Here is a 23167-nt window from a genome sequence, read left to right as displayed (position 1 = left end):
CCTGTGCCAGCACCTCACCACTCTCATAGTAAAGAAATGTACCATGGAAACAGCATGTCAAACTGGGTGGGCAGGGTGACAGCAGGTCGGGGACTTCCCTGAGCCAAGTTCAGACAAGTTATGGTTTTAACTGAGCCTGAAGTCTCTGTATAAGGATTGAACCATACAGGTCCAGATGTTATCTCTAAAGCACAACTGAACCACAGGCCTCTGGCAGCTTGTTCTCTCAGCCAGTGTGACCAGCAAACTCCATCTGATCAAAAAGCTTCAACAAAACACAGGCAAATCACCTTCCTGGAAGACTGGGACTGTGAACACTATGCATGCTCAACAGGTGTAAGCAGAGTGGGATCCTCATCACAGATAAAGACTTTGTATTATTGGAAAATTACTGTAAGGTGCACACAATGATACAGATGCATAACAAATACCAGATATTTACACAGCATAAAAGAGGTAAGCACCTGTTTGGCCTACAAAAAAACAACAAACAGAATACACCATTCATATGTGTATGCAATAACTCAGAGAAAACACAAGTGGAAAGAAAAAACCTCTTTCTAATGACGTGTGGTATGGTGGTAATTTGAGTTTGGCAACAGAGTATCAGCCCTTTGAGAGCTTGAAAACTGAGCATAAAGCTGGGGAAAAACGCATTCACATGTGTTATTTGGTACCTACTTTGCTTACTAATGAAAACAAACACTATCTTCCATGGAAAAGTGAACTATGGAGTGGCTCAAATAACTCAGAAATAAGGATAGAAAGAACAATGTAAGCTTCTGATAACTAAAGAGGACCGTGACTCACATAAAAACATGCAAGCCAAGAAAATCTGTATTCTACCAAATGACAAAACACTTACAAAATTACAAAGATTGAGAGCATAAGCCTACCCAAGTTGGGAGCAGCAGGGATGCAGCTGCAGAATTTAATCCGTGTATTGTTTACTTTTGCATTCTATGTGACAGTACCATTAAATTTCCCCCAATTCTGCCAGAGTTTACAAAATCAAACAACTGTAAGCATTGCTCTGAATTTTATATTTTTCCTCGTGGGCAACCTTTGAAAATCTCAACAAAGTCACAGAATTTCAGGGGTTGGAAGGGACCTCAAGAGATCGAGTCCAACCCCCCTGCTAAAGCAGGTACCCTAGAATAGGTCACACAGGTAGGCATCCAGATGGATGTGCAAGTCACTGCAGTGCAGACATTGCAGTGCTGCAGAATGAATTCATACTACCTGAAGTTCATACTGCCTAGAAACAGAGTAGAACTGAAAATTGGAGTCCTACAGGCATGGTATGGTCACCAAAACACTGAACAGTACAGAAACTGAAAAGCAATGATTCCCAGAAAGCTATTTCACTTTTTCTGGTTAAAACATTACTAGTGATCGGGACAACCTTAAGGGGGAAAAAAAAACAAAAACAAAACCACTAAAAAGCAAGGTATGATGCTAACCAAGTCTTACTTCTGTGGCTAAAACTGCATAGGGATCAGAACAGTCAGAGCAGGGCATCTGCATATTGCAATCAACCTAGCTGCAAGCTGCACAGGGCACAAAACCCAGCTTGCTATTGCAGCTGTAGTTGAGTCACACTGTCACCTAGCCCCTGCTTCTGCAACCATAAAGTTACGGTCTGCAGGTCGTTTACTTGCACATGGTTTTCATAAAGGGAAACCACAGGCATCAATGCGAAATGCAGCCCCAGTAGCCACCTCTACCCTTTAAAGCAGTAGATGAAGCAGAGAAAAACTGAAATCTATATTCAAGAACAAGCATTCAAACTTCAGAGAATGAGAACATTGCATAGCTGCTATGTCTTAGGTAATCCCTTTGGCCATGTTTGTACTTGAATCTAAATTGCATCTTAAGGGTTGGGCTGCCTTGGTTTTACTGCAACAGATAAATCCAATAATATGGTTCTAGCATAACCAACACTTCACGACCCTAGTGAGCACTTCATACCCTTTTTAAGTGCCTGCCAAGGATTGAGCATATTACCAAAATGGACAAATACAGGAAATGCAAGACCTCAGCTTTAGGTGTTCTGGTTTCTATTCCAGTAGCCTAGAGGATTTAGCTGGATGGGAACACCCAAGCATGAATAACAGCTTGAGTCATCCTCACGATACATAGGAGTGGCAAAACAGATTTTCAAAGTGATGGTGCAGACACTGGAGTGAAGATTACCATTCAGCAGTCTTCCTGGTTTTTCAGTCTGCTTTCAACTGTTAAGGCAGGTTTCAAGCCTCTAAAAGCACAGTATTGTTTCTATAAAAGACAACTCTTTAGATAGCTAGGAAGGTGAGAAAAATCATTTTTATATACACATAGGTATATTACACAGTTGATTTTATGTATTTGCTTAAGCTAAAAAAAGCACATAATAATATGGTATATACACACAGAAAAAGCAGCCATCTCACTTCTAAGAATGTACCCAGTATCATAAAGGCAGGAATTAAAAAGCTAGAGTTTTGTTTGAACCCTGCAATCCAGCTTTTCTAGCCCCATTTGTCACAACTGAAGTGTCAGAGCTAATTTTTAACCTTAAAAATAAAAATAAGTACGTGCAGCACAACCACTATGATTCCTTAGTACTATCATGCTAACCAGCAGTGATGTCTGATGTGATATGTGTGATCACACACACTTCTGGAACACACGCATAATGCAACAAGTATATTTAGTTTGTACAGACAGGAAACCTCAAATCAACTCTCAGTTCCTTCTTTAAGGTTAAAGTTGCAGTCTCCTAACATAACTCCCAGGAGCATGACAAGCATGTGGGATGGCGTCACTTGGTGGCACTTAGCACAGTTTTTGATCTTTAAGAAAAACCCTCAAAGATTCAAAGTTAGAAATCACTGTCTGTATCAGCATCCACAGTGAGACGGGGTATTTTGGGTACCTAAAATCCATAAGCTCACAGCAGATCGTTCCTGTGGACATTACCAATCTGATGCCTGCTATTCATTAGGTGCCTTACCTTTACACACCAGTACAGCTCCCTAAGTAAATCACCTCCTGCCAGTGAGGAGCTGTCATTCTGGATAAGCCAAGCATTTTTGTGCCTACAGCACCAACCAGATATTCCCACATCTAAAGTCTTTGAAAGGTAAAATGTAGTAGACACGAGAAAGAGTATGTCTGACACAGATTGGATTTGCTGAAAAAAAGGCCAAGTGCTGTGCAGGAACACGTACAGTTCTTGGAACCTGAAGGAGATACAATGTGAGAATGTGTGACTCAGAGCCGGCGCTGAGGTCACTTGTGTGGTTGAATCCACGACTACCTTTGTAGTCGCTCACATAACGAGCCAGGGCCTGTGCAAAGGCCTTGAGGGCAAGCAGCAAAGCACAGCTTTCACCCACACAGTTGAAGCTTCCTCACCCATTAATCCATACCGGCAGTAGAAAATAGTCTGTGATCTGCATCATGCCCTGCACCTTGCCTGGGCATTGTCCAGAAGAGTGCTGACAAAGCCAGAAGGAGCCAGGGAACAAGTCACTAGAAGAATACTGCAGATGGCTGCCAGGCAGTGCTCAAACCTGAACCACAGCCTCTTTCAGGCTGTTCGTATAGATGCAGCCTCAAACTCCCTCCCTCACCATTTGGCCTTGCTTGGCTGCCCATCAGAAAGGTTTTAAGGTCGGTCCACTAATCCAACAGCACGTTATTCATCCAGTAACCTCTCATCCAAATCGTTGACGGTATTGGCCACTCCTATTTCTCCTTCCAATTTTAATAGGAATGACTTAAGATACATACATCAAAGAGAGGACTTCTTAACTGCATGTAGACATCTACCGTCAGAGGTGGAGGTATAAGACTTCAGACAAACCTAACAGAAAAGACTGCTAAGAAGGTTCCATGCCCTCCGGATAATTAGCTAACCTCCATTTTTAGATGTTCAGTTCCTCCTTACAAGGAGCACAGAAATCTAACTGGAAACTGTATGCTGCATCTAAGAAACCAAGTGCTGGAGTATGGGGAGCACCACAATAACCCTGTCCTTGTGGAATCAAAGACTAGGGGCTGCATAGTTAAGCTTATTGTCTACTAAATACTAATGGGTACTTAACCTGTATCTCCTTGCAGCTTCATCTTAACCTGGATTTGTCTAACAGTGTTTAAATAAATCCTAGACATGCTTGTTTAATGTTTGTCTCTGTACTGCATGATCAAAGTAGCTCTGCTGTTATTCCAGCTCAGGGAGTGTGTCATATTTATGACACAAATATATTCTCTGGGAATATGCTGTTTTCTTCAGGAAGGTAATTCCTCCACAATGAGCTGCATAATTTAAAGCCAACAGTAGTCTTTGCTGTGGGATGAGGCAGCTGAATACAAACATTAACTACATATTTAGTTGACAAATAGATATTGCAAACATTGAATTATGTTAAATCTGTGATACGTGACAGAACAGCACTGCAAATGCCGTTGCAAATGCTGGCCTATAGAAACCACAGAGTAGGTGCAGATGGAGGAGAAGCACTATGGAGCACAGTGTAGCTGCCAAGCCTTGAGCTAGCACTGCACTGTGCTCCAGCCCTGGTTCAAGCCCAGATGGGATTGGCAGCACACCACCAAGTTCACTATCCTACTTCAGATTATATTTTAACTCTTAAGATGAATAACCTGGTAGAGAAACCTTTAAAGAGGTCTATGGTGTCACCACTTGTAGTGCAGTGCACTGCTTCAGTTCATCTGTCTCACACACAAAAAAGAAAGCCTAGCACCCAAAATGAGACTGAGAATTAACTCCATTTAGCCCAGCTCACAAGGCTTCCCCATTCCTTCTGGGCTGCTGTGGGGCTGCAGGGGGCAACACAGTAGTCTCCCTCATCTGCCAACCACAGAAGCTACCAGGTAACCTTTTAAAAACACAGTCCTCCAAGGAATGCCCTTTGGACTCCTCATGCTTATGTAGATGCACTGAAGTATGGCTTCAAGTATGCCAAACATGATATAAAACATGTATGCTGTCCTCTTCACCTGCTGTAACTGTGGAAAGGCATTTACGAAAGCACAGTCCTCAAGCAGAGGTACCAACAGCATGAAAGCAGAAAAATGCATTGCCTGGCCCTCCCTGTTCATGGCTGAGAGGTAGGAAACACAACCAGATGGATTTGTAGGAACGAATCACAAAGACTCTACAGGTGTTGACTTTCTGTTATAATTCAGCAAAAAAAAACCAGCTAAGTCATAGAATCACAGAATCATAGAATGGCCTGGGTTGAAAAGGACCACAATGCTCATCCAGTTTCAACCCCCTGCTATGTGCAGGGTCACCAACCAGCAGACCAGGCTGCCCAGAGCCACATCCAGCCTGGCCTTGAATGCCTCCAGGGATGGGGCATCCACAGCCTCCTTGGGCAACCTGTTCCAGTGCATCACCACCCTCTGTGTGAAAAACTTCCTCCTAATATGTAACCTAAACCTCCCCTGTCTCAGTTTGAAAACATTCCCCCTTGTCCTATGGCTATCCATCCTCATAAACAGCCATTCCCCCTCCTGTTTATATGCTCCCTTCAAGTACTGGAAGGCCACAATGAGGTCTGCCCGGAGCCTTCTCTTCTCATGCTGTCCCAAGAAACAAATGCATTTTAGATGGGCCAGATGTTTTTCTCTTAATATGGACTGTGGAGGTTGATAGATTTTGTGTCTGATTTACTGGCACTGAAAGCCTGTTCTTTCCTGGTTCTTCTGAATTCACTGCAGCAAGCAGCAACACTCAGGTCAAACACACAGTGGAGCAGCTAACAGGGCTTTCCCTAAGGGAAACTCAAAGATCCAGGAATGCATTCATATGGCCTTAATCTGAGATATTCAAACAATTCCTTTTATAAACTGGCCACAAGGAGAGATCAGTTTGACAGAAAAGGCTGAATGTGAGCTCCCAGGCTGGCTTCATCTCATGCGAAACAGACAAACTATTCCGAGGTTTAAAACGTACTTATATCAATAAGATAAAAATGAATCAAGGGGTACAGACACTTTTATTTTTGAATCTAAAGTAATTTTAGTTCCTTTAAATAAAGTTACCAAATGTAAGCAGTGCCCTAAATATTTTAATGAGATGAGGCACAAATGCTCTACAGTTAAATATACAGATATTTTGGTATACTTTATGAATAAAAAAATATGTAGCAAATTGGTCTGCATATAATCTGCATCTGTAAGCATCACAACCTCATTTGTGAATAACTTTTAATGGGATAAAAGCAGCTTCTAACTTTAGGGTTCAATTAAGATTTAAAGAAAATGAAATACTTTCCCTATCATTAGTGTCAACATTTGCCCCTTTTCAAAATTAAATATTACTGAGAAGACTTTTCCATATTTTTGCACTATTTGGGGGTGGCTTTTTTTGGTAGTTGTTTTTATTATTTCTTTTTTCCTAAAAAGAAAGGAAACGTTTGATCTCTTTTCTGATGGACGGACAACTAAATCAACTAGCAGTGCAAAAAGCAATAAACATATTAATGCAGACTAGCAAAGAAGCAAAATATTATCTTCAAATACAATCTTTCACATTCACTGCATATAGCTTCCAAAGTCAGATAAAGGTTAGATGAACTCTTAAGAGCTTTTCTTCAGAGAAATTATGCAAAGCATTTTTCCTCATGAAAACTCTCCAACAAGTAAAGCTCCAATAAATTCTGCTATTCTCTCTTCAATTTCCCCGTCCCTTCAGATCTCACATTATAGTCTTGCTTCCAAAAGCAGTCAGCTTTTGGAAAGCAGAAAAACTGGACAAACACAGACAATACACTTGACTTCCCAAGAGCAGACAAACGCCCTAATGAACAATTCTGCCTGTAAGGGAAGGTAAGAACTAGACCGAAATACAGGGGGCTTTTTTGTTTGTTTGTTTTGCCTAAGTTCCACATGCTTACTTCAGAGTATAACACCTTCTCAAGGAAATATATTCTCTAGGAATATTAGAAAACATTAATCCTCTTAAGATTCCTTCATGTTTACATATCAGGCAATTTGATTAGAATTAAACCTAAGCAATCACTTGTAAGATAAGCATTATAACTAAGCATAAGTTACCTAGCCACTCTCCTACTTTATAGTATCTGGAGGTAAGAGACATTTACGAAGTATGTCTCAACTTACATACTATTTCTGGAGGAAATTACTAATTAAGATTACACTTTTTTCATCTTGCACAACAGTATACGGAGATATCATCCAGGGAACACACCAGAGGAATACAATAAATCACCACTCATTCACTAGCTGAATCTTTTGAGGAAATCCAAAACCTTTAGCAGACTTCTGCCATTGAAAAATGTCCTCCTTTTGATTAGGTGCAGACCCTCGGGCCCTGCCGCTGTCACACAGAGCACAGCTCAGCGCTGCCCTCCGCTCCCTGTGAGGAGCTGCAGCCGCCATCGGGCCTCCCCTCAGCTCCTCTGCTCTGGGCTCAGCACACCAAGGGACCTCAGCAGCCCCTCAAACCTCTCTCCCTCCAGACCCTTCCTCATCTTTATAGCCCTCCTTTGGATTCTAACAGTTCTATGCCATTCTTACATGACGGGGTCCAAACTGCACCTGAGTAGTCTAAACCTGAATGTTAATTAACCAGCTAGCCTTGGCAATATAGCAACTGGCAGTTACGTAGGTTATTTGCTGTAATAGTCAATATGTGAGGCAACGATGGATATTCCGTACTAGAAAAAACCCTGAAGTTTGTTTGTAGCCTTATGATGTACACTGCAATTACCCAAAACATAGCAAGATATTAGCACTACCAGCATTTCACTACTCCTCTCCTGAACTACCATTACATCGGTCAGAGACTAAAGGAATGGTTTGGATTGGAAGGGACCTTAAAGATCATCTAGTCCAACCCTTCCTGTCATGGAACATCTTTCATCTTCAGGTTGCTTATGCACGTGTAGACTGGTTAATACTTGCAACCTTTCCCTTATGGGCAGCTATAACACCTAACGGGATTCAGATACATCAACTTTTTTTTGTACTCTTTGTATGTAGCACTAGCATACTTGAAGTATTCTTTAAGTTACATTCACAATTTCAGTTCACTGTAAACTACAAGACACCTGCAAGAATTAAGATATTTATTCAAATGCTTTACATAACAGATGAGGAAGACAGGGATGGACAGCAATGCTGAAGGAAACCTTCTATAAAGAGGCCACAGAAGCCAACATAGAGTCACAGGGTACCTGTACAGTCCTGTTGCAGCAAGCACATAACTGCTTGTCAGCGCCAGCTACCCTCCATTTTTGAGAGCCCTGCTGTGCCCTCTAGTGATGAGCCTGCCAGTAACAAAGAGGAGAGCACAGACTGCACACTTCTTTTTACCCCCTCCTCTATCATCAACAAATTCTTAGCTCTGTTTTAAGTAGTGGCCAAGCGTTATATGAGAATGTAACAAAGTAAGTGCTTTTACAATTTTATAGATACCTACTAGCAGCCACTGAAATAAGCTGTATAAGCCACTCCAAGACAGCACTAAACACCTCAGGCAACTCAAGACAATAGATTAAATACTGAAAACACTGTGTTATGGATTCTCCAGTTTGAAAGACCAAATCTGAATCAGATTATCTGCATGCTGTGCTTGGATTACTGAGTAGAAATTGGTAGATAAAAGCCTTGCTGCTTATGATAAAGCTGACATCAAACCAGTCTATATGAGGTGTCAGAAGCCAATTTCTGCTTGTGGAGAGTAAAACTTCAGTATTTGTATCTCTGCTTTTATCCTCCAAGCACTAAAATTCTCAAGTAAGTATTCTTTAAACGTTTTGAGCAAAGTTCCTCATTTACCCTGCTTCTGTAAGCTCTGGTGCAAGGTTCTCAATCTTCAAGAGCTTTCAGGCAGTCTTTTTCAAAAAAAAAAAACCTGCATTCAGCAGTGGAGAAGCACATGCAATTCACCAAGAGTTCAAAGATGTGAAAGCAGAGGGGGAAAAAAAAAAAAAAGTGTGGTGCAACAGTTACAGGACTGCATCAGAAATGCTGGGGCACATAAGTGACACAATAATGAGCACAGAGCCAGATGCACAAGTCTTAGTCCAGTAATGAAAAGGTCCCCTTCCTGACAGAGTATATTCAAGAAGCTGCCTCACTCATGTCCACTGACTGCTGGTAAGGGAAATCAAATGAAACAGGCTGTTTAGCGTAGCAGGTTGACCAGATTCACCTTGAAGCATGGCAATTGCTTTCATGTAACAAAGAGGCCAGTGTGCTTTCCCTAACTAAAAGCCTGAGCTCACAATGCTGCTCTTGTGGCTCAGACTCAACAATGCTGTTCCTGGAATCCAGTACAACCCCACAGACTGGTAAAGTATCACCAGTACTGGAGAACTTGAAGCTTAAATTATGCATTAACCAAAATCATACACAAACTTGGTTCACAGTTAGAATACCATATTAGTTATGCCATATTGTGTTCTTTGGATTTCCCAGATCTACAAGCTATCAGATGGGTTCTTAAATGGTCACTTCGTGTCGTTCTGTCAGCAGTCTTTATAATCTCCTGTTTTGTGGCATTTATAGCATTTTTGGTACATAAGTAAGACACAGTATAAAGAAACAGCAGTTGATTTACCGAGATTCAGCCTAAAACACAAAAACCAACCTACCAGAATGCTTTTAATGGCATTCAAAAACATTAAAGGAATTTAACTGCAAGTTACAATGAGAATCAGCATTTTAAGTACTATTAACAATCATATCGGATGCACAGAATTAATGCCTTCCTGTCAAGTGGACTAAAAACTGGATAAAGTTTACATATAAGAGCATAGAATGTATGCTCTTATGTAGAATGGTGCCTTGTCTACTGGCACCAAAATACTATTTATGGGCATTATTACCCTTAATATCCATGCCAGAATAATGAAAGACGCTGGCATGAAATTCAGCAGTGCTAAGCTGCTCTATGATACAGTCTTCTGCTCTGATACAGCCTTTTCTTCCCAAAACCTGAAGACATGCTAAAACTGATCTTCTTTAGCTCTTGTAATTTACTTTGCTAGAAGCACATCTCACCAACACTAGAACTTCTTTCATATATCTAGGTGTATTTTTTTTCCTAGATTTGCATGTCATACAAGGACAAATAGTGCTTTAAAACATTACTTACAGATTGCCAAGCAAGAGATTCCATAATGCGATGTTCGCAGCGTTCCAGATGCTTTATCATGTCCCTTGTTAGGCTTGGCTCCACTTTAATGAAACTTTCAATCACCTTGTAGAAGTCAAAAGCTTTTAAATCAAATACATTGAGAATCCACGGGAAAGACAAATCTGTTTCAGCACTGGTACCATCATTCTGTGAAGCAGTTCCTGCAAGGAAAGCAGATAATTATTAAGAGCATTGCACTCTTTCACTTCTCACGTTTTCCTTGTTTGTTCCTTAGCACTTTGGATTCAACTTACTGCCATATGTAGCCATGACAATTTCGAGAGCACACGCCAGAAGAGATGTGTGGAAGATGTTATCATTCAGAAGTTTGCTAAAGGGAAAAGGAAATCATTAATACTTATCCCAACAATAAAATAACAGGTCATAATAATCAGTTGTTGGCACATACCTAAAATTGTGCACTGAGAGGCGCTCTTCTTCCTGAGATATATAAATCAAGCTTTGATTATTTTCAGGATTCAAAAATGCAATGCCAGTACAAAGCTATCAGTGCTAAACTTACCGACTTCAGCATAGACTCCATTACTCTGTAATACAGCCGTACTCCAAGCTGGTATCTCTATCAGAAAGGAGGGAAAAAAGAAAAAAATAAAATTTAAAAATCAAGAATACTATGTTTGTTGGTTTGGTTTTTTGTTTTTGCTTGTTTGGGTTTGTTTGTTTGTTTGGAAGAGCTACAATAGAGAACTTTGTTCTCCTCAGCTCCAATTGCCAGTAGTACCAGAGATACCTAAAAAGCTTTGTGACTACTTCAACCATGGGAAGATCAATTAATCAAGGGTTTATGTCAAGTCAGGGCTAACAGGATAAAAAGTGATGCTGATACACAAGAGAATGTAGAGTACAAACATGTTGGAATTGCTTTCCAGAAGAATGCTTGTAGAAAACACAGCTGGCCTACTGGTCTTATAAGGCAGTAAATGTAAAGAATACTGTAGATTTCTAGGTTAACATTACTTTAATGAATGGCAGCATGCCTTCCATTGCATGTATTTTGCCCATCAATTTTCCCATTCTTCACCAAACTATTTCCAGCATACCTCTTCCCCATCCAATCTTATATATTAAGAACCACTTGTTAAATGCTATCTTCACAGAGCATTAGAAGAGAAGCATATCCATTCCTCAACTTGAAAGGATTAGTATTTTTTATTATTAATCTTCGCTGAAGACAAGGCAGTGAGTAAGGTCACACATTAGCCAGCACCAAGAGAGTTCAAATGAGTAATAATCAAAATGCTACTTACCTGTGAACCAATCTCAGCACATCCCTGTCCAACTGCTTCAGCAAATTTCTTTTTGAAGATGTGGCCAAGACTTTCCACTCTTTTCAGGATACTGTCTTCAGGGTTCACTGTGCAATTCTAGTCAAGTACAGGAAAAGATGAGAGGGAAAGGAAAGGCAAGGAAAGTGTTTTATTTCCAAAGCACTTCAATGATTTAATCAAATTAATCTTGCTAGACCTGGTAGCATCTCTCTTAGTTACCTCATCAGCATAAATCAGAGTGGAGTATTTAAGATATTATATATAATATTAAATACATACATACAAATACACACATAATATAGGGTATATAATATATATATATTTATATATATACATATACACACATAATATAATGTATAAATGTATATAATATATACATATATATTTTGTTAACAGTTTTCAATAAACTGCAACTTAATATCTTGCCAGTAATTAGCTAACTCAACTTACAAGTAGTACCAAGTATGTTACTGTCTTTCAAGTTAAAAATATCTTTAAATCTCTGACTGGGAACATGAGAGATCATGTATGGATATATCCTCCTCCTCCTCCTCTTTCTGTATGTCCTCTTTGTATTTCCCTGTTTCTCCATCCAATACGTACATAAGCCTTAATATTTAGTGCAGTAACAAAAAGATTTAAGGATCTACAAGTTTCCAGTGCACATCAGTTAAGATACAAATGCCTTCAAAAATAAAAGTAATTAAACAATCCTAATTAAAATGTACTTGTTCAGAAATGTTTGTAATAAAGGAGTTGCCAAAACGTGTCAGATCTCTGTGCATAAGTTTTAAATGACTGGTAATTTTTCACAAGTTTCTTCAAGTCACTTACATTGAAATATGCAATGAGAGTATCTGATGGTTTATCAGTTGCCGAGTTCAAAATCATCATCAATTGCTGAATAGTATTCATTGCAGCCCTGAAAAATACAAAAAAAAAAATCCATCAATAATACAAAAGATTGGTGAATGAAGATGACTTTTGTTTCAACTCTTAAGTTCATAAGTGCAGTAAGAAAGAAGCGTTAAAACATAGCTCTTTCTATCTATTCATGAGACAACACAGTCTTTTTAAAGCAATGTTGCTTCATTTAAAAAAAAAACAACAACTTTTAGAGGTAGAGCTGCAGATGTTCCCATTGGATACGGCATGAGAATATTAGCAGCCCTCTCCCTCCACAGATCTGAACCAAAAATCATGTCAAAACAAAACCAAACAAAATTGTTAACTTCAGTCCTTTTTGCTTCCAATAGGAAGGCAGTAATTTGCTGAAATACTAATTCTGACCTACCTGCAGATACAGAAGGTAGAAAGATCATAAATAGAAAACCTTCCTAACTTGTAAAGCATTATGGATGGGGAAAAGGATATGTACATTAAATCAGCTTTTCAGTGTTCCTGAGAAATGCAAATATCTCCTTACAAAGTAGAACAATTTCTTTACAGGCTAAATGAAGAGTGGACCAAAAATACATATTATATTTTATGAAATAGGAAGCACTGAAGTATTGGATGACACCTCCATGTATTATTTTCATTTCTTACTACAGCTTTCTTGCTAAAACCAGATTCAAAAATACAAGCAATATCCACTGATTGATATCCAATGGAATAACTAGAAGTTTAGACCAGAAGCTAACTTTGTAAAGCTAAGCCAAGTAACAAAAGTAACAACAGTATTTTAGAGAAGCTATAGTTTAAAAAATAAAAATATACTTAGGACAAATGCATAAGATCTTTGTTTATTCCATATTAAGTTCTGTTAGGGTGAACGCATCTCTCTGAAGGAGGCATTTTTCACTCTTCTCTAAAACTGAAATCCTGATGACAAACACTTCATAACTTTCTGAAGGATCGTTATTCTAAGATAAGAAAGCACAGTCTCTTCTCAAACAGTCCACGTTATTCAGATGACTGAAATACAGATATGTGGGAAAATATGAACAACAAAGATTTTCCCATATGGGACACTAAGATATGTGCTTGAGCAGCACTCAAACAGTCCATATTTCCAGCTTTTGGGGACATCATGGATTGTCCTGTCTTGGTTATTCACACAAGTACAGGGAACCAATCGTGTATCCATTACCACAAAACCTGAATTCAAGTTCTGTATTAAGCAGTATCATTAAGTTTCTCCTCTTTCTGAAAGATTATAATAATGATTTTTCTTCCTCTAAAAAAAGTGTTTGATTCTTTCAGTGGTTTCATTACTTTCCGATTAATTTATTATTTTAAATCTCAGCACTGTTTAGCCTCAGTTTTTGACTGATGTGAGCCAAACACAGTGAACATAGAAAAAACATTCAGTTATTACGACTATAGTAGTTCAAAGATGCATTACTCCTTAACCTATTGCTGAAACACAGAAGTGTAAAAACACCTCTACCAAAGCTCTAGAAATGACAAGTACAAGGATGATTAAAAAAATTAGAATGAAATCACGCAGTCCATCCTCCTGATGCATTGAACCAGTACTTGCACCCATTGGTTTCATTCTAATACAAGGAAGAACTTCTTTACTGTCAGAGTGATGCAGCACTGCAGTGCACTGCCCTTAGAGTTGTGGAGTGTCCTTCCCTGGAGATATTTAAGACCCATCTGGATGCCTCCCCGTGTGACTTCATGGGCAAGAGGTTGGACCCTATGAACTCTAGAGGTCCCTTCCAACCCCTGCAATTCTGTGATTTGCTCTACTGATTTTTTACATAAAAGACAAGACGCAAATCCACTGAAGAAAATTATGTTCTCACAAAATTCAGGAGTCCTAAAAGCAGGTCCTAGATGTCTAGTTCCAGAAAAAGGATGCTATGAGAAGACAAAGTAATAAATATGGCTCTTTCATTGTAACTTTAATTAGATCAATCTACAACAGTGGATAGCCATAGGACAAGGGGGAATGGTTTTAAACTGAGACAGGGGAGGTTTAGGTTAGATACCAGGAGGAAGTTTTTCACACAGAGGGTGGTGAAGCACTGGAACAGGTTGCCCAAGGAGGTTGTGGATGCATCCTCCCATGCCCTGGAGGCATTCAAGGCCAGGCTGAATGTGGCTCTGGGCAGCCTGGTCTGCTGGTTGGTGACCCTGCACATAGCAGAGGAGTTGAAACTTAATGATCAGCGTGGTCCTTTTCAACCCAGGCCATTCTGTGATTCTGTGATTTATAGACTTCCTATTCTGCACTGGTGATCAAAGGCTTACTGCCATCTAGTGACAGCCCCATGCTTTATGAAAAACAGGTTGCTACAGCCACAGTTACTGCTGATTAACAAGCCTCCACTTGGACTGTCATAATTAGCAGCATTTTTGGAATACATGAAGTCTGGCTAAACAGAATATGAATGAGTACCATATGCAGCCCTGGGCACCACAGTATAACAAGGACATAAAACTATTGGAAGGTGTTCAAAGGAGGGCTAACAAAGATGGTTTGCTCAGCCCAGAGCAGAGGAGCTGAGGGGAGGCCCGATGGCACCTGCAGCTCCTTGCAGGGAGCGGAGGGGCAGCGCTGAGCTCTGCTCTGTGTGACAGCGACAGGCCTGAGGGAACAGCATGGGCTGGGACAGGGTCTGCACCAGAGGGTGGTGGGAATGGAACAGCCTGCCCAGGGCAGGGGACAAGGAGCTGCTGGAGATCATGAAGCATTTGGACAGCACCCTCAGACATCAGGTCTGATTGTTGAGTGATGCTGTGTGAAGTCAGGGGTTGGACTCAGAGATCCTCATGGGTCCCTTCCTACTCAGGTGATTCTGTGATCAGAGTTGGTTAGCACATTTCAAATTCTGACTGTGGAAACTTGCTACTTCTGGACTTCAACAAAGATTTCCATGTTAAGAACTTAACACCGTGACAGATGTTTGGCTAATAGAGGTTTTTGTTTAAGCAAGTATAACCAAATACATTAGTAACAAGCTATTTGTGAGAAATAGCCTTTGCTGTCAATGATCTTCTTGTTAAACAATTCAATTTAGACAATATTTAGCAGATTTTGCATAAATGTAGGGTCCAGTTCATTCTTTCAAAAGCACACTTATACTGTTAAAAGTTTATTGTTTTCTTTAAAAACAAAGCAAAAGTATTTTAGGTAATTTGAGAATAAGATAAATTAAAATACTATGTTTACGTACGACTTTCATCTCTACAAAATGCTAGAGTGCAAGGCATTTATACAGCAAGCACAGAAAAGGAACCTCACTGTCACATTTTACTAAAGCTGACACCTCTGGAACAACTGCTTCTACAAACATTTCCACGTTCATCCCCACAGCACACAACATTGCAATGGTGCAGCTGATTAGTTCTTGAGCACCAGGAATTTCTAAGCACTCACTACTGGGCAGCATCATACTAATTTGCCAACAAGTGGCTTGGCACAGGGGAAAAATGATACACACAAGTCTCCTCCTCTTTGGCTAACTTGAACTCAAGCTTAGAAGTGATCCTCCCTCTCTACTCTGCCCTGATGAATGAAGCCACTTTTATAACACTGGGTGCAGCTCTGGGCTCCCTACTTCAAAAAAAGACAGGAATCTCCTAGAATGAGTCCAGCAGAGGGCCACAAAGATGATAAGGGGCCTGGAGCATCTCCCACGTGAGGAAAGGCTAACCTGGATCTGTTCAACCTGGGGAAAAGACGACTGAGGGGAGATGTGATTTATGTTTACAAATACCTAAAGGGAGGTGGGAAGCAAATAGATGAGGGCAGGCTCTTCTTAGAAGTGTGTAGTGATAGGATGAGGAGCAATGGCTTGAAACTTGTACACAGGAAGTTCCACACTAACATGCAGAAGAACTTGTTCATGGTAAGGGTGATGGAGCACTGGAACAGGCTGCCCAGAGAGGTTGTGGAGTCTCCTTCTATGGAGATATTCAATCTGGATGCCTACTTATGTGACCTATTGTAGGGAACCTGCTTTAACAGGGGAGTTGGACTCAATTTCTTGAGGTCCCATCCAACTCCTACAGTTCTGTGATTCTTGCAGTTCTTCTGTACTGGACTGCAATCAATACCACGTTTCTGCTATATCTGTTCCTCAACAGACCAGAATATATCAGTACTCAGAAATGTTCATCTTCCCAAATACAAGAGGTAAGAACACTAGAAAGAAAAGATCATGGGAGAAGAAATGCACGTGCATACAAAGTTTAGTATATGGAAACAAAGCCACGAAGATCTAGAGCTAGAATGAAGATGGAAAAGGATGAGAATATCACTTTATAGAAGTACTAGCTTGAAAGTATAAACTTTCATTCTCATATTAACAAATATAGTGAACTATTTTACACATACCACACGCTACAGTTCAGTAAAAAACTGTTTTCCAACAACTTAACCAGGAACTGAAGACTCCAGGCATCCCTAAGTACGTGCTCACTACTCTCTAGTAAGCAGAACTAGGTTCTGTCTTATAAAAAACAAACAAAAACCACCTACACTCAGGGTATTTCAAGTTAGGATAGAAACACAACACAACTTAAGTGAAAAAATCATACCGAACAGGAGTCTGTGGAAGTACATGATTAACCTCCTCATCTGGATTATTTTTTCCTGGTGTTCTTTCCAACTGTGAGCTATGGAAATGGAAAATAAACTTATGAAGCGTTAAAGTAACACAAGAATGTCTTCTGCAAAAAGCTTATTGATCAACACAAAAAAAGGCTCTGAAACATTTTTGAAGATCTAGAATAATGTAATTTATGTTGCTAAGGAGATCTCTTTGAATAAGATGTTGGACTAGATGACCTCCAGAGTTTTCTTCAAACTTTATTCTTTTCTAGAATTTTATTTGTAACAATTTAATTTAAATGTGGAGCTAATACAGGACATTTCCTCCAATGAGGAAAGGCTGAGGGACCTGGGAGTACCCATCCTGGAGGAGACAGGGAAATCTTAATGACCATAAATCCCTGAGGGAGGGTGCCAAGAGGCCAAAGCCAGGCTCTGTCAGTGGCACCCAATGCCAAAATCAGGGGCCATGGGCATGAATGAGAGCACAGGAGGTTCTCTTTGAACACCAAGGGCACTTCTGTGCTGTGCAGGTGACACAGCATTGGCACAGTCCGACAGAGGTTGTGGGGTCTTGGATATCTTCCAGAGCTGCCTGGACATGGCCCTGGGCACCTGCTCTGGCTGTCCCTGCTGGCCCTAAGAGCCTCAGACATTTTCTAGTTCTATATTACATACAGCTTCATTTTTATCCAGTTTTAAATTAATATGTTTTTCTAGCATAGATAAAGTCACACTCTTACACAATGAGCAAACATTACATGACGTTACAGAAATGTTACATTATCAGCAACCACTGATATTTTACAGTAGGACTAAGAAAATTCAGATACATCTGTATCACTCAGCAGCACCAGGGAACGCGTCCAGGCATCAGCACTCAACTGTTTATTCTGTTAAATTGTCAGTGGCAGACTTTTGTTCAATGAAAGCTGCTATTCCCAAATGATTTCTGTGTACAAAGTCAGAAGTCAGAGCGGACTCAGGAGCATTCCCAGCAGGCTGCTTACATGCATCACCGGCCAGTTTTAGGAAAGAGTTTGACAGCAAGGACCCAGCTGGCCCCAGAGCCATAACACATTCTTGGACATAACAACTAGCATGTAGCCTCCTTCTCTTTGTGATTCCTCAGCTGCCACTGGACTACAGAGGCTTGCCCAAGAACTGAAGTACAATTTTCATATTACTTTCTGATTATTTAATGTAATGTAAAGCAAGGATAGTGATGCCAAAAATATCTTAGCTGAACTACAAACATAAAATATCAACAGGATACAAAGATCACTTAAGAGCACAGAAGGAAAAAAACATATCCATGAATCCACACCTTCTACTAAAATACAGAAGCAGTAGGTGAAAATATTACCATGTTATAACATCAGGCTGTAGAGTTTCATCACGATCCAGAAATAATCTTGCATCAATATCTTTGTTTTTGAGATAAAGCTCATCATATTGTTTTGAGAGAACGTCAACCTTGAAAAATATTTCAAAAAACATTTAGTAGGAACAAATTTACTGAATAATGTAATCTACTACTAACTCATTAATACAATTGAATAGTGCTGAAACTCAGAGTAACCTTGGAAGCCTCAAAGTCACTTTTTATACAAACAGCTGAAGCATATCCAGAGGAAAAACCATTGTTCCCATGCACAAACAAAGGTAGCCTTTTGTAAGAGAGAACAATCCAAGATCATAAGACATCTGAAGATACATAGCTCTTCATACTGTAAACAAGCTAAAAATATCTGGAGTAGAAGATGTAGACCTGCAAATCAAACTAATGTTTCCAAGCTTTTAAGTCTTTCCTTCCAGAAAAAAAAAAGTGTCTCCAAGGACAAGAAATGTAAAACGAGTGTCCTTTGAACAGCTGCTAGACAATCCACTAGGCCTCCATCACTGCTGGTTTGCAGATGAAAGCAGAGATCCAAAATCAAGTCATCTTGTTCTAAGTGTAAAAACAGTTTTCTCATTACATGTTAATATTTGTATTGATGTTGTTCTTAAGTGACATAAGTTATATAAAACCAAACCATTATCCTACATCCTTCTTTTTTAAAATTATGATTCTTTTTAAAGCATCTTAGCCAATCAGATCCCACATTGGTATGACTTCATTTTGCAAGAAAAGTTTGTGAGGTTATTTTCTCAGTGACTAACACTAACTGAAAGTACAGAATTTTTAACTGGAGCCTGATACCACCTTTCCACTTCAAGTCTGCTGTTGTGCTCCTGCAGGAGCAATCAGTCAACTCCATTATCTGTTCCCTAAACCCTTAAACACACTACATGGTGCTGCACTTTGTCATGTTCCAGCTACAGAGACAGGCAAGAGTGCATAAGAAACAAAATGAGTCATGCAGCAGCCCCAAGCTAAAACAAGCTTCAGGCATCTCCTCCACAGCTTTGCTCCTCATCCCTTCTTTCATCTTTGCCAAGCAAATTTGCACCAAATCAATTCCATGATTGGAAGTTTGATGTTATTGATATATTTAGATTCCCATCACCTTTAATTTTTTCATTAGGAAAAATTCATTATCTTATCATTACCTTCCTAATGGCTTACGTGTTCCTTTTGTTAAGTATTTCAGTATTCTATTAACTTTCACACAATCACAGAATTGTAGGGGTTGGAAGGGACCTCTAGAGATCATCGAGACCAACCCCCCTGCCAACTTTATATACTTCAGATTCTTTCTGCAAAAACTGCAAAAAACAACTGCTCCTATACCAAATTGCTGCATGGTGCTAACTGGAGAGAAATCTTCAGTCAAGAATACAAGTTCTCAATTCATTCATTCATTAATTCATTCGTTTGTAAAGTTTGACCATCAAGCATGCAGTGAAGACAATTGAAATACTAACAGCAAGTGCCAAAAGCTTTTTTTGTTTTGGAAACAACATTAAACTTTACTAGAACCTCAGTGGGTTTTTGTTGTTTTTAATGAAAAACATCTCATGTTATTAGCAATTGTACCAAGTAACTCAGCTATTACTGACATGGACTGGCTACCTCTGTGAAATATATCTGCATCTTCCTGCTTTGGTTTTACAACATCCACCAGACACTTAAGTGGCAGCAGAAAGATTTGTGATACGGGACATCTTTTCAAATATCATTTTGTAGAATCTTCTATCAGCAGTCTTAGACAACTGTTTTGGTACTATGCTAAGTTGTGCAGCACTGACTGGCTAATAAGCTTTATAATGATCCTTGCCTGGTAGTTCATACAGGGCTTCCAAGCTATGCCTACCCACATACAAAAGCTCATCTGACTGCTGATCTAAATGTTAATATGTTGACGTGATATTGCACTGATCCTAAAAAAGATTAAGACATTTAGTGGCTCTTGTATTTTGTTTCCCACTCAAGATACTGTGAAACTGAACAAAAGATGCACCTGGCATACCTGCTGTCACAGCTGCCTATTCTCACATCACCACAGCAACATGAGGCACAGCTAAACCCACTCCTTAAAGAATAATGCACGTAATTACTTTACAAGAGGTTATCTACTAAAGCTTACTCTTGCATACAATTGCACAGAGGTAGGTCAAACGCATCTGTAGACTGACTTTAGAGATTTGACACTGTAATGGTTCTAACGTAGATTAATGGCCTCAGCAAGATCATGGATATTCAGATCTTATGCCATGCTTTGCTTTGAGCAAAACCACTGGCTTGATCTCAGGAAATTCACTTAGCAGATTCAAGTGTAAAAATTACAAGTAATCCATGAATCCTGGAACCCCTGGTTAAGTTACATTCCTGAAAAACAATGCATTTTTGCCAAATGATTTCAGAAGAGCCTATTAGAACTTCATTTAACGCATAAAGCAAACCTTAAGCAAGCTGGCATCAAGTCAAGCACTGTTGTTAAACTATCTTAAATTACTCCAATTACCTCTGGTAATCCATTTGAGGCTACAACACCAAGAGAATTCAAGAAAGGAATAAAGCTTGTGAAATACACATTTTTTACCTGAAAATAAGAAAGAGAACAACATTAGAAATGCATAGAGGCAGCCACGCATATCCTGCTTTCATGTTTCGAAATCAGTCAACTAACTGAGACACTGTTTTAAGAAAATAAAAATGAAATTGCCTGTGTACCCCAAACTTAGTTAAATCATAGCACGGTTTGGGTTGGAAGGGGCCTTTAAGATCATTTAGTTCCAACCCCCTGCTATAGGCAGGGACACCTCCCTCTAGACCAGGTTGCTAAAAGCACCATCCAGTCTGGCCTTAAATGCTTCCAGGGAGGAAGCAGCCTCTCTGGGCAACCTGTTCCAGTGTCTCACCACCCTTACAGTAAAGAATTTCTTCCTATTTAGAGAGGGTAGTCTAAATCTACCCTCTTCCAGTTTAAAGCCATTTCCCCTTGTCCTGTCACTATATGCTTTTATAAGAAGTCCCCCCCAGCTTTCCTGTAGACCCCTTTCAGGTACTGGAAGGCTTTAACAAAGGTCCCCCTGGAGCCTTCTCTGCTCTAGGCTGAAAAGCCCCAGCTCTCAGACTGTCCTCATAATGGAGGTGCTCCAGCCCTCTCTGATCATCCTTGTGACCTTCCTCTGGACCCACTCCAATTGTAAGCATTTAGCATATAATCCTCTGCAGGAACTAAACTGGGAAAGAATTAGCCTTTCCAGCCTCTTTCTTCTACTCATCTGCTCAGATATTCAGAAATAAGTCATTTTCACACAGAAATAGATTTCTCAGCAGAGAAAAAGGAGAATGAGGCTTTCAAGATCCCATGCAGAAGTAGTGCATTATCTGCAGTCATTTTCTTATCGTGAGATGCAGCTGTGAACCCCCATCAGAGCAGGCCTGCATCCACATACTAGATGCTGGATCAGTATGAACCTTCATACATTTTTCACAGTTAACCTTAGCAGGGAAACTCATCACCCATACCATACCAAAGGACTTAATCTTTTCAGCCTACCTACTAGAGAACTGTACAATGGCACAATACCTTCACTACTGAACTTGAGAGAATAATTAGTAAACACAGGCAGTCTTTTAAAACCAAAATGCTTAAATAAGCTCATATCCCAGCAAGGGTTTAGCAGCAAGATCCAACATATATTAAAACGTAGGCATTACCTCATCTAAATTACAATCATGCTCTTTACAAAGGATTTCAATAACTTTTGTATCTGTATCAGTTTGCTTTGAAGCACGTGCATTCCTGTTCTGACCTCTTCGTGGGGTTCGAGTTGAACCATTAACAGTCCGTGCAGTCACAGCAGACTCTGGAAAAACAGGCAGGACCATTACAAGTTTACAGTCATCTTAAGGAACAAAAAAACCTAAAAAACTTTGGAGATTTAAATATTTATGACTTCTCAGGCAGTCTTAAATTTTTCCCTTCCCTCTCTCTTTAGCTGGGTAAGCAACCTCCATTACAAACATTCCTACAAAAAAAAACAAAAAAAAACCCCAAAAAAAAACAAAACTAGTTTTTCAACTCCTGTATCAATATTTAGACATTTTGATTTTAAAAGTATTCAATGCCATTTAATAGCATTTGTTGTAAGCAGCTTTAAATAAGCAGCTGTTCTGTGAAGCTAGGAAAGCCTTGTGCTTTCAGAGATGGGTAATTATTTCTTGTGTTTTTACAGAAGTGGGGAACAACGAGCTGAAAGAGTGACTTAATGCTTCTAAAGGTTGATGAAGTCAAGCAGAACTCAAGTGCTGGTGGAAACATGAGGGAGTTCTTCCTTTCTCCAAATACCCCAGCCAAACAAGTACAAAAAACAAACTTCACCTTGAAGATAGCAAAAACCCTTACTTAAATGCAGTAAAAATGTTGCATTTTCACAGGATCACAGAATGGCCTGGGTTGAAAAGGACCACAATGCTCATCCAGTTTCAACCCCCCTGCTATGTGCAGGGTCGCCAACCAGCAGACCAGGCTGCCCAGAGCCACATCCAGCCTGGCCTTGAATGCCTCCAGGGATGGGGCATCCACAGCCTCCTTGGGCAACCTGTTCCAGTGCAAATGGCCTCAATATCATCAGCTTGAAATATCCAAATTATATTAACATATGTTAACACAATTACCTGCTTTAAAATTTATACTCTTTACGAGCGAGCTGTTCTCAACTGTAACTACATTTGCATTTGACAACTGTTCCATGAGAAATTCTGACAAACGACAGTGCTCTGGTGGATGCATCTTA

At 39.8% G+C, this 23167-nt stretch overlaps 1 protein-coding gene across 2 annotated transcripts in view; it reads right to left on the bottom strand.

Moving 5' to 3' along the window:
• RB1 (RB transcriptional corepressor 1) overlaps positions 1–23167 on the bottom strand; it is an 80090-nt gene that overhangs the window by 38819 nt on the left and 18104 nt on the right. For both annotated transcript variants that reach the window (XR_007379260.1, XM_048957327.1), the window contains exons 8-17: positions 22089–22237; positions 20887–20964; positions 18345–18454; positions 16966–17043; positions 12304–12391; positions 11449–11565; positions 10704–10760; positions 10590–10621; positions 10435–10511; positions 10139–10341 (exon numbers count right to left, since the gene is read on the bottom strand). Coding sequence is in view for 1 of the 2 variants with exons in the window: in XM_048957327.1 (XP_048813284.1) it covers positions 10139–10341; positions 10435–10511; positions 10590–10621; positions 10704–10760; positions 11449–11565; positions 12304–12391; positions 16966–17043; positions 18345–18454; positions 20887–20964; positions 22089–22237 (989 nt within the window). In the remaining variant the exon portion in view is untranslated. The remainder of the gene's footprint in view (positions 1–10138; positions 10342–10434; positions 10512–10589; positions 10622–10703; positions 10761–11448; positions 11566–12303; positions 12392–16965; positions 17044–18344; positions 18455–20886; positions 20965–22088; positions 22238–23167) is intronic.

The sequence above is a fragment of the Lagopus muta genome, chromosome 1 (genome assembly GCF_023343835.1).
Source record: "Lagopus muta isolate bLagMut1 chromosome 1, bLagMut1 primary, whole genome shotgun sequence".
NCBI lineage: Eukaryota > Metazoa > Chordata > Aves > Galliformes > Phasianidae > Lagopus > Lagopus muta.
This window is presented reverse-complemented; position numbering and strand designations above follow the sequence as displayed.